General features: G+C 28.0%; 1 protein-coding gene across 1 annotated transcript in view; it reads left to right on the top strand.

Annotated features, from left to right (window-relative positions):
• The window catches only part of LOC100212740 (monoacylglycerol lipase ABHD6), a 46,886-nt gene that overhangs the window by 1,804 nt on the left and 27,452 nt on the right, over positions 1-17,630 (top strand). The window contains exon 2 of the mRNA XM_065806157.1: positions 16,684-16,957. Within this exon, the coding sequence (XP_065662229.1) occupies positions 16,684-16,957 (274 nt within the window). The remainder of the gene's footprint in view (positions 1-16,683; positions 16,958-17,630) is intronic.

The raw sequence follows: 17,630 nt of genomic DNA on the forward strand, positions 1-17,630 counted from the left end.
AGGTTGAAGTCATTAATGACTACAATATTTCACAAATAATTATTTCCTAATTTATTACTTACAATGACTAACGTATTATGGGTAATTGAACACATATTATGCGTAATGAGCTTAAACCCATGAGGAGAATCCTGAAAAAAGTGATCAATTAGGATAAGTAGTTAAACAAAAAAACAAAAACAAAAATGTAAAAACCTACCTTTTCAATGATGTAGACGTTGGGTGCAATAGCCACTGAATGCAAAAATATCTTTACTTTTTCGTCACACACACGGCCTTCTAAAATAACAGGCTTTGACATCGCGCAAAATGCCGTAAAAACTGAAGGCCGATTAAACTTTCACTTTACTTATATTGATATATTTTTATATTAGGTAGGGTGTAATGGCAGTCTATGTTTTCTAATAATAATCTCTAGTAAAGACGGAAATATAAAAAGAAAACCAAAAAATTGTTAAAAGATAATCATGTTTTTCGTATTTCAAATTTCATTAAGAATATTCATGTAATATTAAATAGTATCAATAACAAGCAGAACCATAACAAAGTATATATCTATATATTAGAAAGATAACTGTATTTTTAATTTTTTTTACTAAAAATGGTAACAATAAAAATCACCAACAATAAAAAACACCAACAAAAGTTGATTCAAGCAAAAAAAAAGTTTTATTAATATATCTCAACAGGGTAAATATTTACAAATCCAAACATATTGAGAGACATATAGGCTAATGAGAAAATAAAAAACATAACAAGTAAATAGCATAATAAATTACAAAACTAATTTTCACATAAATTATGATAGCTTTAGTATTTTGGGAGTGCTAATTAGTGAGTAATTCTTTAGCAGAATTTTAGAACATACTCTGCATTGTTTTTTTGTGATTTTAAATTTATATTTAGCAGCAATGAACTGAAACTGAGTAACACAAAATGTTCTGCATAAAGGGTCAGTAGCACCTTGAAAAAAAAAAAAGCAAAATATTGACCATTAGAAAAGAGTATCAGAAGGAATTTCCATATTTATAATAATAATTGGTAGAATCATCATAAATTTTTATTTTGCTTTTTTGCACATAGCCAGCTATGTAAACTATAGCCACTAATGTAGATTTATTAACTGAGCTTTCAAGATCATGTATATTATCCAGAAGTTCTTTTTCATCAGTAGAAATATCTCTAAGACATATGTCACAAGTATGACCATCGATACCATCAACAGGAATGTCAAGTTGGAATATCAATTTAGTATGTTGAATATTAATTTTTTCAATTACAGATTTAGCGTTTATAAAGTAAGTACCTCCAGATCCCTGTCGAAGCTTAGATAAAGCTTTTTCAAGTGGATCTGTTGAAAACCAACCTAATAAGATATACTTTGTTCCATTACTCAACAAAGTTTCTACGAGACCAATAAAGCCATAACATGAATGTGCTATTGCATTGCTAGTATCTAGCATAAGCTGTTTTACACGCTTACCTGTAGGTTTCATAAAATTTGACAGTTCAGCAATATCTCATAGCAGTTGTAACTGTTGATCACCAACTGAGTGGATTTCTCCGCATAATTCATTTCTAAACCGAATGCCAGCACCAGGTGCTTTGACATTAGCAACATTCGAAAAAAAATTATTTTTTCAATAAATACAGCAGTACCTTCAAATGCTTTATTTTCAATCTCTGGATGCGTTCTTAATGCAGCTACTGTTTCTTCGCAAAAAACAGACAAACAAAACTTTACAGATTGTCTCTCTATTGGTTTTGGATAAACTGATTTAGCTGTAAGTTTAGAGAGTTTAAAAAGACTATTGCACTCAGTTTTATATAAAGTTTCTAAATCACTCCACTTAGCCAAAGCCAGTTCTTTATTGTTCAAAAATTGAAGTTCCCCAGTCTTTTTTGTCAACCAATTGTTTTGTATAGATTTTAAGAGATGCACATAATCATACAATAAATATATACCTGATATTGTTAACCATGGTTTAGTATCAACTGTTTTAAACATTCCAAAAAATCTTTGATTTACACGGTTACCATCAGTAATTATTACCAGTGTCTTACTATTTTCAATATTATTTATTGTATCAACAATTTGTTGATATTGAGCAAACTGAAAATCAGAGGAAAGATTTGCAACAGGTTGAGCTCTACATATAAATTCTGGACCTCCAAAAAGACATTTAATCATAATTGATAAAATTGTTTTAGCTAACTTTTCAGGGTAGTTTACTGCTTGACCAAACAAAGCACCTCTTTCGTAAAGTAATGAAGCTTTGACATAGACCTCATCAATTAGTAGTATGGAAGTTCTTTTCAATGGATTTAAATTCATAAAAATACTATTTATGAAACTTAGGTCCTCCATTGAGCTTATTTTTGAAGTCAATTGTGTAAAAGTCCTTATACTTGGCAACTTATAGTCAATACACAAACAATCATATAAACTTCGTTGCATAGCAAAATACTCATATGCTCTACATATAATATCTGAAGTATATAAAACTTCACCAACATTAACTTTTCTCATAGCATTAAGGTTTTCGAATAGAATATTTGACTGAAGCGAACTTTCTTTATTTTTTAAAAATCTAACTGCTTCAAATAAAGCTGATTTTGTTTTTATTAACTTTAATTTGTTTACAGCTAAAGATGAAATATTTTAAGTTATGCCATTATGGTTAGCTACAAATGAATAATCATTGAAAATTACTAAAATAAATAATGGAACACCAAGTTTGTACATTTTTGATTGTATGTGTAAACTTTTTTTATTAAGCTGGAAAACAATAACATCGTTATTATCACTTAACAAAGATTGAATATAAGTTCATCCTCTTTTAGAAAATCATTTAACTCATTTGGTAAAATGCTTCGAAAACTGCTTGAAGTTACAGTTTTTCTAACTTTACTTACTGGAGTGGCTAAACAACTAGGCAGAATATTTTTAAAAACAGATGGTGGGCTTAAAGATCGTTGCTTCCCATATTTGCTTTCAAAAGGTGCTTCATTTGGCCAATGCAGTTGACATACTGCTGTATAGTCTGTAACAATAAAACCAGTTCTTGGGATAGCTTTACTACATCTTTTTCTCTACTCTAAATTCTTCGGGAATTTATAAATTGATAATTTTGTTGTAATTGAGTATTGATATTTTTGTTGTAGTTGTAATTGACATTGTAGTTGTAGTTGTATAAATTGATATTTTTGTTGTAGTTGAGATAGTTCGACTTGCAAAGAGATACACAGCATTTTAAAGGCATTTTAATTATTAAAAAAACTTATCGTTAGTTTGACAATATTATTACCTTACAATGTTAACGCCTTGAACCTTACAACGTTATTGCCTTGAAGTTGCGCTATCTAATTTATAAACCAATCAAATTTTAAAGATTTATTAAAAAAACGCGAACACAAACTTTTGTCTAATGTTAAAAGATGAAAATGTAAATACAGTATTAGGAATTAGCCTTCAGTTTAACAACTTTGTTGCGCGATGTCAAGGCCTGTTATTATAGACAGTCGCGGTCACACATAATATAATATTCTGAAACTAATAAACAAACATCTAAATTTCTATAAGTAAATTTATTCTTTGATCATTGCCTTCATATCCTATCTTATTTTCATATCATAATCTATTATGGTATTATTTATATAACATATCACAACAATATTATTAAATTTGTGATGTTCAAATATCATATGAACATTCTCTAACATGTTCATATGATATTTGAATATAGTTTTGAGTATATTATCTGCAAACAATTGACTGATGCAAGTTCAAATGTTGTCAAAAACCAAGCATGCATGCATGGGACACTGCAGTGCCCCACAAAGAAATGCTGGTTTGAAAGTCAAATTTTCTTTATTAAAAAAATATTAAAATAGGGGGGAGATAGGGAGGTTTCTGTAACTTTTTTGAGGCTCCAAAACTTTAACTTTATATATAATAAGGTTCATAAAACTTAAGGGACATACGAAGTACATTGAGGAACAAAAACAGGATATTTACAGAAACTTTTCAATTTTTAATCTGGAGTACCACAGTGTAATTGGGAATAAAGTCTCTGGGTCCAGTATTCAAAGTAAAATGATCTAAAGTAATATATAAATTAAATAAAATGCATGCAGTTATACATATAACTCCTAAAAGTTAACTATATGTATAACAAGTTATACATAAAATTTATTATATAAACTTATTTTTTAAGGTTATGCTTGAACAAATTAGTACCAATTAATTTAAATTCAAGATTTAGTTCAAGTTCAAGTTATTTGTTCATTGTTTTTCCATTATTTTATACTTATTTGTTCAAATTTGTTAACTAGTACTAATTCTTACGACAGTAAGAATTTTTATCTTTGTTAAACGTAATTTTATTAGTAACTTAATTTTACTATCAACATATTTTGACAACACCCTTTACATTTTAAATGATAACAGCTTTACTTTTCTATTGATGTTAAATTTATTACGTTTCAATAACTCAGATTGAATTTTAACTGAATTATTGTAAGCTTTGTAAGGGTTTGTTGTATATCAAATGGTGTTGTAAATAAAGTAAAAATAATATATATGTATATATATATATATATATATATATATATATATATATATATATATATATATATATATATATATATATATATATATATATATATATATATATATATGGTATTTAGGCTATGGGATCATCCATAAATGATGCCAGTAGATAAAGGGGCAGTTTTAGTTTAACAATAATTGACAATGGGGAGGGGATGTTGAGACCAAAATAATGTCAATTAAAAAATTGAATTAAAAAAAAAAGTAAAATTTTATTTAAAAAAAAAAGTATAACAATTTATGCTAGCTATGAGCAAGTTTTAAAGGTATTTACACCAACAATGTGGTCTAAAAACTTCTTGCTTTTGTTGCTTAAAACTGTAGAGGATCATAGGAAAAACAATTTAAATTCAGAAATTAGCTTGCTTATCTGAAAGAACAATTTATGTTTGTTTTTTTTACTTTTAGTACTGTTGAGAATAAATGTATAATTGAACCAGAAAAAAATTGATGGTATATGCATTTTTTATATTATATTAACAATTCAGATATACCATCATAATATGATAACAAAAACTGACATTATTTTCAATGGGAGATGGCAAAAAATTGACTGAGTTTGATAAAGGGTGAAGGTGTTCAATAAACCGGGTCATCATCTGACATCATTATATTTAATGAATATAATGATGTCAGATGATGACCCGGTTAAGTAACCAATTTGCCATACTTCTCTTTAGAAAGTGTAAGAAAAAAGCATTGTTATGCTGAGAACCTACCTATTTAGCAAGCTTTGACCACCTATTTTACAAATTTGAGAGGCAGAAGTGGACGTGCGAATCGCAAAAGAAATAATAACAATGCTCTAAATTGATTTTAACTTTGTAGACTAACATTAATATAGTATTTAGTAATAATAAATGAAGTTTACATGATTTTTATAATTTGTATTTATTTCCATTAATTATTAGTTGTCAGTCTCTATTTTATAAAATGAATTAAAAAGCTATTTATTTATAGTATAATAATAATACATAAATACTAGTTTCCTAATGCTATTATCATCACAATGTTAATGGTATTTGTTTTAAAGTCAATTTTATTGTTTTAATGTTATATATATATATATATATATATATATATATATATATATATATATATATATATATATATATATATATATATAAATATTATTTTTACTTTATTTACAACACCATTTGATATACAACAAACCCCTCAAAGCTTACAATAATTCAGTTAAGATTCAATCTGAGTTATTAAAACGTAATAAATTTAACATCAATAGAAAAGTAAAGCTGTCATCATTTAAAATATAAAGGGTGTTGTCAAAATATGTTGAAAATAAAATTAAGTTACTAATAAAATCACGTTCAACAATGATACATTCTTACTGTAGTAAAAAATAGTACTAACTGATAAATTTGAACAAATAAATATAAAATTAACAAAAACAATGAATAAATAAGAACTTGAACTTTAACTAAATCTTGAATTTAAATTAATTGGTACTAATTTGTTCATGCATAACTTTAAAAAATAAGTTTTTATAACAAATTATATGTATAACCAGTTATACATATAGTTAACTATCAGGAGTTATATGTATAACTCTATGCATTTTAAAGCATATTATTTTATTTAAACATTACTTTAGATCATATTACTTTGAAAACTGGACCCAGAGGCTTTATTCTCAATAACACTGTGGTACTCCAGATTAAAAATTGAAAAGTTTCTGTAAATATCCTGTTTTTGTTCCTCAATGCAGTTCGTAAGTCCCTTAAGTCTTAAGAACCTTATGATATCTAAAGTTAAAAGTTGTTTTCTTTTTTTAATAAAGAAAATTGGGAATTCTTTGACTTTCAAACCTGCATTTCTTTGTGGGACACTGCAGTGTCCCATGCATGCAAGATTGGTTTTTGACAACATTTCAACTTGCATCAGTTAATTGTAACTATTATATTATCCTAATAATACGTCTATTTGCACAAATCTTAATCTTATTTCTTTAAAAAAAGATAAACATTATTCGTGGTACTTACATACTTGCTTGCCATTCTCTATATTAATATAAAATATTTTCACACAATATAAACGTAACGCAATGCAATGTCGATTTGAAAATTTTTTTTAGTTTTTTTTTAGTTTCCAGCTTTCAAATTAATTCCCATGCAAATCCCACAGGAAACCCACGTGGGATTTCCCATGTGTGTAAATACCATATGGTTCCCACATGTAACCCATGTGGGATTACCCACATGGGTTTAAGGTGACAAATTTCCATACGGATACCACATGGGAAAATCCGTCCCACGTAAATCCCATCAATCCCACACGGAACCCACGCGGAACCCATGTGGGACGCGGTTTTATTTTTCACTGGGGATACTTAAAAGAAGCGAAATTTATAAAAGTTTTAAAAATAACAATGATTTTTATAAATTCTTCTTTTACAAAATTTATAAAGACAAAAACCTTGCCCCAAAACGTGTGAATAAAAGTTAATAAAATATTTTTTGTAATATTTTCAACTAGACTTATATTCATCGATAAATTTTAAGCTTCATAGTACAGTCTTTCAGAGTTCAAAAATTATATCCATATAAAACTTGTAAACCTCTCAAATTGAGGGGGTTCAAACTTTATATGGTCATAATTTTTGAACGCTGAGAATTTTACTATGTAACTTAAAATTTATTGATGAATATAAGTCTAATTGAGAATGGTGCAAAAAATATTTTGTTAACTTGTTGGTCTCACGTTTGGGGGAGGGGGTGAAAAGTTTTAAGCTTTTTGTTTCCAGGCTCCAATTATCGCAATTTTTTGCAAAGCACTTTATTTGACAAAACAGTAAACATATAAATGTTTGTAGTTTGCTCCATGTCAGGAAGTGAGCTATCGCAAAGATCCAAAATGCTGGATCCGCCCCTGGCACAACACAACAACTATTTTACAAACAAAAACAACTTATTTAGAGCGAAGCTGATTACAATCCCTTATCAACCTGCATATCATCTACCAATTAAGAAACAATTTTCAATAATGGTTCTGCAATTATTGTTCAATTGTTCGTTCAATTAAAGATGGTAACGGTCCCATTACAACGGATATCTATACAATCTTCTTAATCCTTAATAACTTTTTTCAGTCTGTATTTAAAATTGAACCTGAAGGCATATTGCCACTACTTGATAATCTTACCCGAGCAACATGCATAATAGATTAAAACTAGTTCACAATTAAAAATATTCAGATTCACCTAAGCAATCTAGAAAAAGCTAAATCAAACGGTGTAGATGAAATCCATCCACGTGTATTATACAACTGCACTGTATTTGCAACGCCACTCAATTTCATTTTCAGACAATCCTGAATGTCAGTTATTGTACCTCCCTTCTTTATGAAAAGCAGCAAGCTTAAGGCTTTTAATTATCTACCAGTCTCCCTCACTTCAGTACCATGCAAAGTGATGGAAAGAATAGCCCATAAACATAATATATTATAATAGTATATAGTACAATAACATTGCATAAACATATTGTAGCGCAGTTGCATTTACAACTGGTAAATAGTATAACTTCCAAGTACCAGCATAGTTTTATTAGTAAAAAGGTGTGTGTGACCAACTTCCTTCCAGCGCGTTATATACTTACGGAATTTATGCATCAAGGCTACAGTGCTGATGTCATCTACACCGATTTTGCAAAGGCATTTGATAAGATCCCACATAAATGTCTTCTACGCAAATCAACGGTAGTCTACACAACAAGTATTCTACGCAAGCAGTATTCTACGCATCTACGCAAACAGTATCCTACGAAAACGATATTTGTAAATTCTAAGCAGATGGTATTCGCAACAAGTTACTTTTTCGGCCTAAAATGTGGCCTAAAGATTGGAAACAACTGGTTGTGCTAAGAAAACACGTTTCTGACTGGAAGAACGTTAAGAGTGGAGTTCCTCAAGGATCTGTTTTGGGACCACTACTTCTTGTCTTAATTATAAACGATCTACCTAATAGAATTGCTCACAAATTAATGCTATACGTCTGAATCGGACATCACAACACTTCAGGCAAACATTGAGAGCGCATTTATATGTTTAAACACTTGGCTCATGCACTTTAATGTCAATTAAAGCATGCTTTATACAACGTATATTCGGCCGCATCTTGAACTTTTCATTTAAGCTTGGTCCCCGTATCATGATACGGATATTAAGTTACTCGAGGATGTGACAATATTATTCTATTAGCCATACGGACAAAAAAAACGTATGCAGACACTTGGAATTACCTCCCTAAAAGAACGCCGCTTACGAGGAGACATAATCTAGCAATTCAAGATTCTTAACTATAAAATAAATTTTTTGGTCCCACAACACTAACTGATTAGGTGTGGTGTATACAATTTGCGCGGCCATGAAAAACAGCACGAACGTCAGTCTGTAAGAGGAAGAAGAGGGGAGGGGGAGCGATTTAACTATTTCATGGATGCATTGCATTGGATTTCTCTCAAATGCAGTGTATTTGAATTCTCTTACACGACACACAGTGGATGCCCGGACGCTAAATGCATTTAAAGATCGGGTTTTGAAGCAAACAAAACATCAAACAATTTAACAGATCAAAAAGTTAAATCTGTTAAGTCAGCATAGAGCTTCCTGGAAAAATCTCTTCATTGTATTAATAAAATAACATTTTTATATATTCTCTTTTTTAATGTAATTAATTCTGCATTATTGTGGTATTAGTTGTTGATGACTTGTATTAATTTGGTAAATAAATATATATAACTCGTATATATAAACACATATATAAGTTTGATATATTTACATATATTTTCTTTATATATATATATATATATATATATATATATATATATATATATATATATATATATATATATATATATATATATATATATATATGAGTTTGATGTATGTGTATGTGTATGTGTGTGTGTGTGTGTGTGTGTGTGTGTGTGTGTGTGTGTGTGTGTGTGTGTGTGTGTGTGTGTGTGTATGAATCATCCTAAAATCGTTTACTTGTCTTTGTATATTGCAAATTCATTCAGTTATAATAAGTTAATATAAGATTATATTATGTGATACTTACGGGGCGCAAAAAAACATTTCTTTAAAACTTTTATTTTCAGTTGAATATTTCAAGCTAATTACTTAACTTTCGTAAATTAAATTATGATTTTATAATTCTGCGTAAAATTATTCAAAAGATTGTTTTAGCTATCTATTTATACATCTTAAATCAAATTAGTTATCTTTACTTTCGGGAACAGAAATAAATATTGCTTACTTACTAACTTATTAACAATTAAAACAAACAGATATTTAGATATTTATGATATTTAGATATTTATGTTATAGAATATGTTTCAGACTCTAAGGAATATAGTTTTAATTGGATGCAATTGTCAGGAAAAAAAAAGTTATGACAATTAGAAATTCTTTTTTATTGCAATTCTTTTAACAGTTGCTCCTACGCTATCTATATGTCCTTTACATGACTAGTTGCGCTATACAGCGGAGAAAATAGAATTAGCCTCACCTTTATTTTTCGTTCTCATTTAACAAAAATGGCAATGAAACAATTATTGAATCTACCCTATTTCTTATTATCTTCTACAACACTTAAAAAGTTTTTAAATTGGTATGTTTAATTAATTACAAGTAGAAAAAAAATTAAAAGTATTCAATTTGTGGAGAAACTAGAATTAGCCTCATTTACGTTATATACAAGAAAATAGAAAAAATATTTTGTTTTACGCTCATTTAATATTTAGTATCGCTTCCTGAATTTTTAATGACTTCAAATATGCGATTGACATACTAGTCACAAGATTTTGGATAGTTTCTATAGATATTTCATTCCAAGCTTCTCTGATACGAAATTTCAGCTCCAATGCAGATTCATATTGCTTACCATTTTCATAAACCTTTCTAGAAAGTATTCCCCACAGGTTTTTAATTAGTTTAAGACCTGGACTGCTTGCGGGCCATTCAATTACGTGAATATTTTTCTCTCTAAACCAAGCTTTTGTAAGCTTTGAGTTATGGATAGCAGCATTGTTTTGTTAAAAAGTGAAACTTTCACCCATCAATTCTTCACCATGTTCAAGCAAACTAATTTCTAATAAGTCAATGTAGCCCTATGAATTCATTTTTGTTGAAATCATGCCAGTGGTTGTTTTACAGAAAAGAAAAAAGCTCCCCAAACCATAACAGCATATATATATATGTGTATATATATATATATATATATATATATATATATATATATATATATATATATATGTGTGTGTATATATATATACACATATATATATATATATATTAGGGTATATCATACTCATGCATGTTCTAGTTTTGATTCAGTGCATTACTTTTCCTTGAATTCATAAAGCCTGAGTTGAATGGTGTAATTTTTTTGGTGAAAATACAGCTCTTGCTACAGGGGAAACGTTTTTCTTTTCTAAAAATATTGTGTTTTTTTCCTTAAATGTTGACTATTTATGCTAGAAATGTACATAATTATTAAAAATACGGGCTTCTATTTTAAGCAAGACCTAGGCAATGGCCTAATTTGCCTAAAGGGTAATCTGACACATTTTAAAAGGGTATCTTTAAAAACTTAAAGTTTACTATGGAAAAAAACGAATACAAACCTTTAACAAAATATTTTTAGTTTGGTTCCCTATTGTTATAAAATTTGTCTAACGCGTTTTAGATTTTTTTTTTTTGGTTTACATTTGTTAATCGCTGTACAGCTTTAAATAACCAATAATAAAAATAATAATATAAACTTACAATGATAGAAAATATAAAAAATATAAACAAGGTATCTGAAAGATGGATTTTGTTATTCCTAATTTCAATAGTTAAAATTTCTTTATCGCAATCAGAAACGCTCAAATCATTCCTTTATCAGTACTCAAAATTTTCGTGAACATAAATTAATACTCCACCGCCGCGCTTATATGTTTCTCTCTCCTTAGAAATTATATTGAAATGAGGAATAACAAAATTACTACTAACTTATCTGCTGTGATCCAAGTTTCAGTTAAACAAATTATATTAAAAATGTGTTTAGTTTCTTCTAATAGATTTACAAGTTTTTCAAAATTGCATTTCAAACTTCTTATATTGAGGTGGAGAATTACAACTTGATTATTATTTTTTTCGTGAGCATTCTTAAAAAAGAGATCCTTCTAGTTGGCTAGGAAAATAATACGAATCCAATCGAATAAAATACTGTTATAAAAATTATTTTCAGGGTCTAGGTTTTCTTCTGAAGAAAAGAGATTTTTTTCATATAAATCAAAAAAAAGGGATTCCTAGTTATTAGTCATAGCCATGATAATAAATGGAAAAAAAAAACAACAGAGGATTTAGTTTTAGGAGTTCTATTTTGATAATCTATTTTTGTCATATCTTACCGTTCTATTTTCACCATTTGAGCGCCTTTGTTTAACTAACCGTAAATAACTTTTTCCGAATAGCAATGGTCTCACGAGAATTGTCTTCGTTAATGAAGGAATTCGTGCCTATTAGTCGATGAGATTCTTTCAAGATTCTTATTTTGTCTTTGTATTTCTGCAGGTTAAGTACTATTGTCCTTGGTCGTCCATCTTTCTTCAATCCAGTGCGGTGGGCAAGTTCAATTTCGATATTTTTCAGTCCAAGTTTTTGCCAGAAGAATGTGTGAACTTTTAAGTTTGCTTTTCCTTCATAAATTTTTCTATATTAGAATGTTCGAATTTTTTATCTAGTTGTTTATTGTTGTTATGAATTTTTTTGTCAACTAGTTCTTTGTTGTAGTTTAAACTATCCTTAATATTTTCCAATTTCTTTGTAAGTTTATTAATTTTGTTTGCATTCACGTTTATGTTTAACTCTGCTTTGTCCAATCTGTTGTTAATTATTTTTATATTAGCGTCAATAATATCAATAACAATTTTCTCTTGCTTGCGAAACATTTCTTCAGTTTCTTTTTGAATTCTTTAAACATTTCTTTTAACATTTTTCTTATTTCTGTAAGTGTTACTGCCATAGTATATATACGTGATAAAATAAAAATAAATTTTTCTGTAGATTAAAGTTGTATATTTTTCCAAATGTAGAGTACAAGTCCAAATGCTTTTTTTTTAAATTTCCCTCGTGGTAACATCGCGTCCGCTCTTGTTAAATGCTTGCGTACAACAATTGATCGTACATATAAAATTAACTATGCATGGTTTTGATTTAATAAGGGCATAAAAAATCTACCCTTAGTTTTAAAAAACAATCAGCTTCCACAAAAAATTATTGACAATGAAATCAAATTATATGTTAATTAAAAAATCAATCCATCAGTTATAAATATTATTGATAATCCTAACTTTTAGATATTTCGAATTTTTAATTATTGGATTTTACTCAAATTCCACAAAAATTAAAAGTTAATAAGTTACTAGTAAATATTGTAAAGTTATAATATCTAAGTTTATATTTACAACTAATAATTTAAAAAACAGTTTTTGTATTAAAGATCCATAGCTGCTCAAATACATTGTTGTCTACAAATTTTCTTGCCCTGGCAGTAATATCAGTTATGATTGGAGAAACCTCCAGACATTTAGTAACAAGGATAAATGAGCATTTTACAAGTAGAAAACTCTTACAAGTGGAAATCTCAAGTTTATAAATATGAGATTTGATCCGTTAATGGCAAAAATGTAATTAATCACTATTGCTTTAAGGTTTTTAATAATGTCCTCACTAAAAACGAATTTAAAATAAAAGAAACGCTTTAGGGTTGTCCATAAATTACGTAACTTTCACAATAAACAAAACAAAAAAGATCAACAGTTTTTTTGAATTATTAAAAATAAGCGTTGCAAAGGAAATAACTGATTGATAGGCTGTGAAAGACGGGGAAATTACAGGGAAATATAGGAGAAATCTCATACAATTAGAGAAACCTTATCATTTTGTGCTGTCTATTATCAAGAAGTAATAATCTATTTAAAAAATTACAATGAACGAAATTTGAAACGGTGGATCTTCAAGCTATTCTACAAATAATTAAACTGAATTTTTTATTAAAAGTCTATTGTTCTTGGTTTTACACTTGTGTGGTAGTAAAGATCTGCCAATTATTGCAGATCAAAACTGAAACTTTTCATTATGATATGACCAGTAAGAAGAATAACATACAACGTTTATGAACTTTCACTTTAACCTACAACTAGATTAAGGGTTATATATCAAAATATTCCTCCTTCTATGTAAGTTTTATTTACTATGACTTAAGGTCCTCACATTCCCAAAACTAAAATAAGTACTCTTAAGCTTACTGAAATACTAAGAAAAAAATTACAATTTGGAAGAGGATTCTAGAATCCACTTCCAAATTTAAGGTAATTTTTGCAGTATCAGCTGATACTGCAAAAATTACCTTTAAAACTCTGGGTAGTATATATAACCTATAATAATAGAGTATCATATTCAGGTATTTCAGGTGTAGAAAACTTGGTTTTTATCTAAAAAAAATTATGAACAAACATGTCTGTTTGAACATTCTAAAAAATAATTTAAGAAATTGCTCAAAAACTATAACTTATTAGATTTTTTAGAAAGGTACGCTTAAATCCGACCTTAACGGAACCGTTTTCTTTTGATTTAGATTTTTTTTGAGTAGGGGAACATGGGGTAAGATGACGAATGGGGCAAGATGACAACCTACAGTTATCTCTTAAACAAAACTAAATATAACAGTTGACTTTAGCTGAAAGGGAAGTAGATTAGTTTTACTAGATTTATCAATGGTTTCTTTTTAAATATTATTTTTGTGACGAAAGTTAAGTATTAAAAAGTTTTTCCGACATTGAGAAAAAAACTTTTTATCCTCGTTTTACTTGATTTATTACATCGCTACATCACCAGCTTAAGGTAAGCGAGAAATTTTTATTTAATTTGATGAAACTGGAAGCCATACAAGAAGTATTAGGCTATGATAATTTGATTATGCACTGATTCTGATTCACTTTAAAGATTGTATTAGCCTGGGGCAAGATGACCGGGGCAAGATGGCTTGTCCGTAATCTATATTAAACGAAAGTTTACTTGTACTGTTTACTATTCTTGTATTGTTCAGTAATTATTTTATTACGAAATACAATATTTGTTTGACAATAATTTTATTTTGTTGCGTTAGAGTTTGCTACAAACTGATAACTAGGTTGTTACTGTTTTTTTTTTGCATTGACCGATAAAAATGTATAATTTATTAGTTTTAAAAGTTACACCTTTATTTGTATTACTTTTTTAATAAAAAAGAATTTGTGATGATGGTTTTTGAGGCGTTTATGGCTTCATAGAGTTTTCTTTTCCTAAAGTTTTAAACTTTGTTAACTCAAATCGTTATCTTGCCCCGTATGCGGGGCAAGATGACAATTTGAGTTAACATCGTTTAATGAGTTTTTCCTTAGCTATTTTCTACTTTTAGAGTGGTTTTTTGATACATCAGTGACGCAGAATGATTTTTTATCACTTTTAAATCAAGTTTTAATTTTTGGACAGATATTGACAGGCGTTTTTCGAAACGTTCGTCATCTTGCCCCATGTTCCCCTACTAGAATAGTTTAACTTTAGGTCGGGGGAATAAAAAAAAGAAATTGCTTTTACTCCATAATTGTTCAGTTTTACATGAATTTACGTGAATAACTTTTGAATAAAAAAAGCCAAATAGTTAAAGTTTTTAGTCACGTAAAGCTGACTAGATACTGAGTAAAAGCAATTGCTCATTTTTATTCACCCGGCTTTTTAATTCTGCACGGAAATATTTTTTTGAAAAATTGTGTTTATAATAAATTTGTTGTTTAAAACTTTCTTTTGTTTGTGCATCAGGTATGTATTGAAGGAATGTTGAGACTTTTTTCTAATATATTGAGACATCAGCAAAAACCTTTTTTCTTGCTACCTGCCAAATTCCATGAAACAAAAGCACCCACAGACACCCTACTAACTCACCCAAAAAGGTACCTATTTTTGACTTGAGTTCCGCTATACACACGGGTAGTTGGGGGAGAGCGTATCATAATAAACATTTGAACATTAATAATGTTTAAATGTATATTTTGATATAAAAAAATATTGAATAGTGTATAAAAAGTATGTAAAATATAAAAAATGTAAAAAAAATCAAAATTTCAATAAAAAATAAAAGTTTTGTTTTAAAAAAACCTAGGTTTTGAATATATTAAAGGCTGTTATTGACGCCCTCCTAACACCCTGCCTATATCTTTTATGTATCCTTATCCTCCTTTTTAAGACCGTTTTTTCGATACCAAGTTTTATTTTTAATTTTGATAAAAATTGACAAAGTTATGACATTTTAAGTTAAGAAAAACTTAAAATTTGGTCACGGTTTCTTCAACAAATCCATATATTAAAAATTTAGTACTTAAAATGCTATAATTTTTTTTAGAATTGCTTAATTTTGATAATTTTTTCATCTTTAAACTACTGTTTTCAAGTTCTTTTCCATGATTACAACTTAGTGTTTGATTAATTTAAAAATTTCATGTCACATAACTAATTTAGACAGCAAATTGTGTCAAGAAATAGCTTATCTTCAAAATACCTTAGTAACTTTGTAAGCCACTGCTTTCTTCTAAAGGATTTTTGGAGTAAATTGAATAGATGAGTGAAGGAATTACAATGTGAGGAATTGGCAACAATTAGTAAACTATTAATTACAAATAAGTGGAGGCTCCATAAGGTAATGAAAGCCTGTGGCGGACAAACAAGTTAATAAACTACTAAGGAATTGAGTTCAAATGTGTAAAAATAGTTTTTTGCCTGCATATTTAGTTTAGAAAGCAGTGTTTTCTTAAACTTTTTTTAAGATATCTTGATGCATCTTTTTTCTATTATCTATTCTTACCTTTGCATTGTTTTGACAAAAAAACAAACAATAGTTGTACCGCTTTTATCATTTTACTTAATTTTACCAAAGTATCAAATTAAAAATTATAGTAATAGACAATGTACTGTTTTACCGAAGTTGAATTGAAATTGAATTGTTTTGACAGTTTGTTTCATACTTTTAGATTGTTTGTTTTGCTTTCTCCATTTAAACAAAAATCTGTTTCTCTGGAAAATGGTCAACACTGTGTTTATATTGAAAAAGGCAATGCAGAAAAAACTAAAAAAACAATATTGTTACTTCATGGATTCTCAGCAACATGCATTGGCTACTTGAAAGTTGGGAAAAAATTTGATAATTCGTATCATGTTATTGCTATTGATTGGCTTAATCATGGAAGTTCTGCTAAAGTAAAAGGATTAGTTAAACTTGATGAAGCAGTGAACTTTGTTCGAATGGTATGTTTTTGGCTTAGTATATTTTACTATACTTTTTAGGCAGCATATACCATATATAACAAGTTTAGTAACTTAATTGTACTAAATAAAGTTACTTAGGTATTTTAATGGTACATAATGCCATTTGATATTTTCCAATAAAATCATCTTCTTAATGCTGAGAAGAAAAAAAATACTACTTGCTATTTTTTATATTAATTATAACTTTTACTTATTTTTATTATTACTTATTATTTATTTATTACTTTCATTTACTTTTTGATTATTTATAATTTTTAGTATATCTAGCAGTAAATTTTTTCAAAAAGTTTATAAACATTTATAACCAACAAAAATCAAAAACAATTTTTTTTTTTCTAAAGGCCTTTTAAATAAAAGATATTATTTTCAAAATTTTTGTGAAATTTTTTTCTTAGATTAATTATGGTTCATTCATAACAAAAAAAAATTTTTTTTCTAATAAAGCAAATGGATCTTGAGCTTGAACCCATAAAATTAATATTTAGATTGTAGTTTTAAAAAGATGGTAGTTTTATTTATTTTAGTCATTTGTCATTTTATTATACATAAAAAATGTAGAGGTTGAGAAAAAGCTTTTACATTTTCACAAAAAAAGATTTTAATGTTAAGGAACACAATAATAATTAAAAAAAAGTCACAATATAAATTATTA

This window comes from Hydra vulgaris, chromosome 09 (genome assembly GCF_038396675.1).
Source record: "Hydra vulgaris chromosome 09, alternate assembly HydraT2T_AEP".
In the NCBI taxonomy this organism is placed as follows: Eukaryota; Metazoa; Cnidaria; class Hydrozoa; order Anthoathecata; family Hydridae; genus Hydra; species Hydra vulgaris.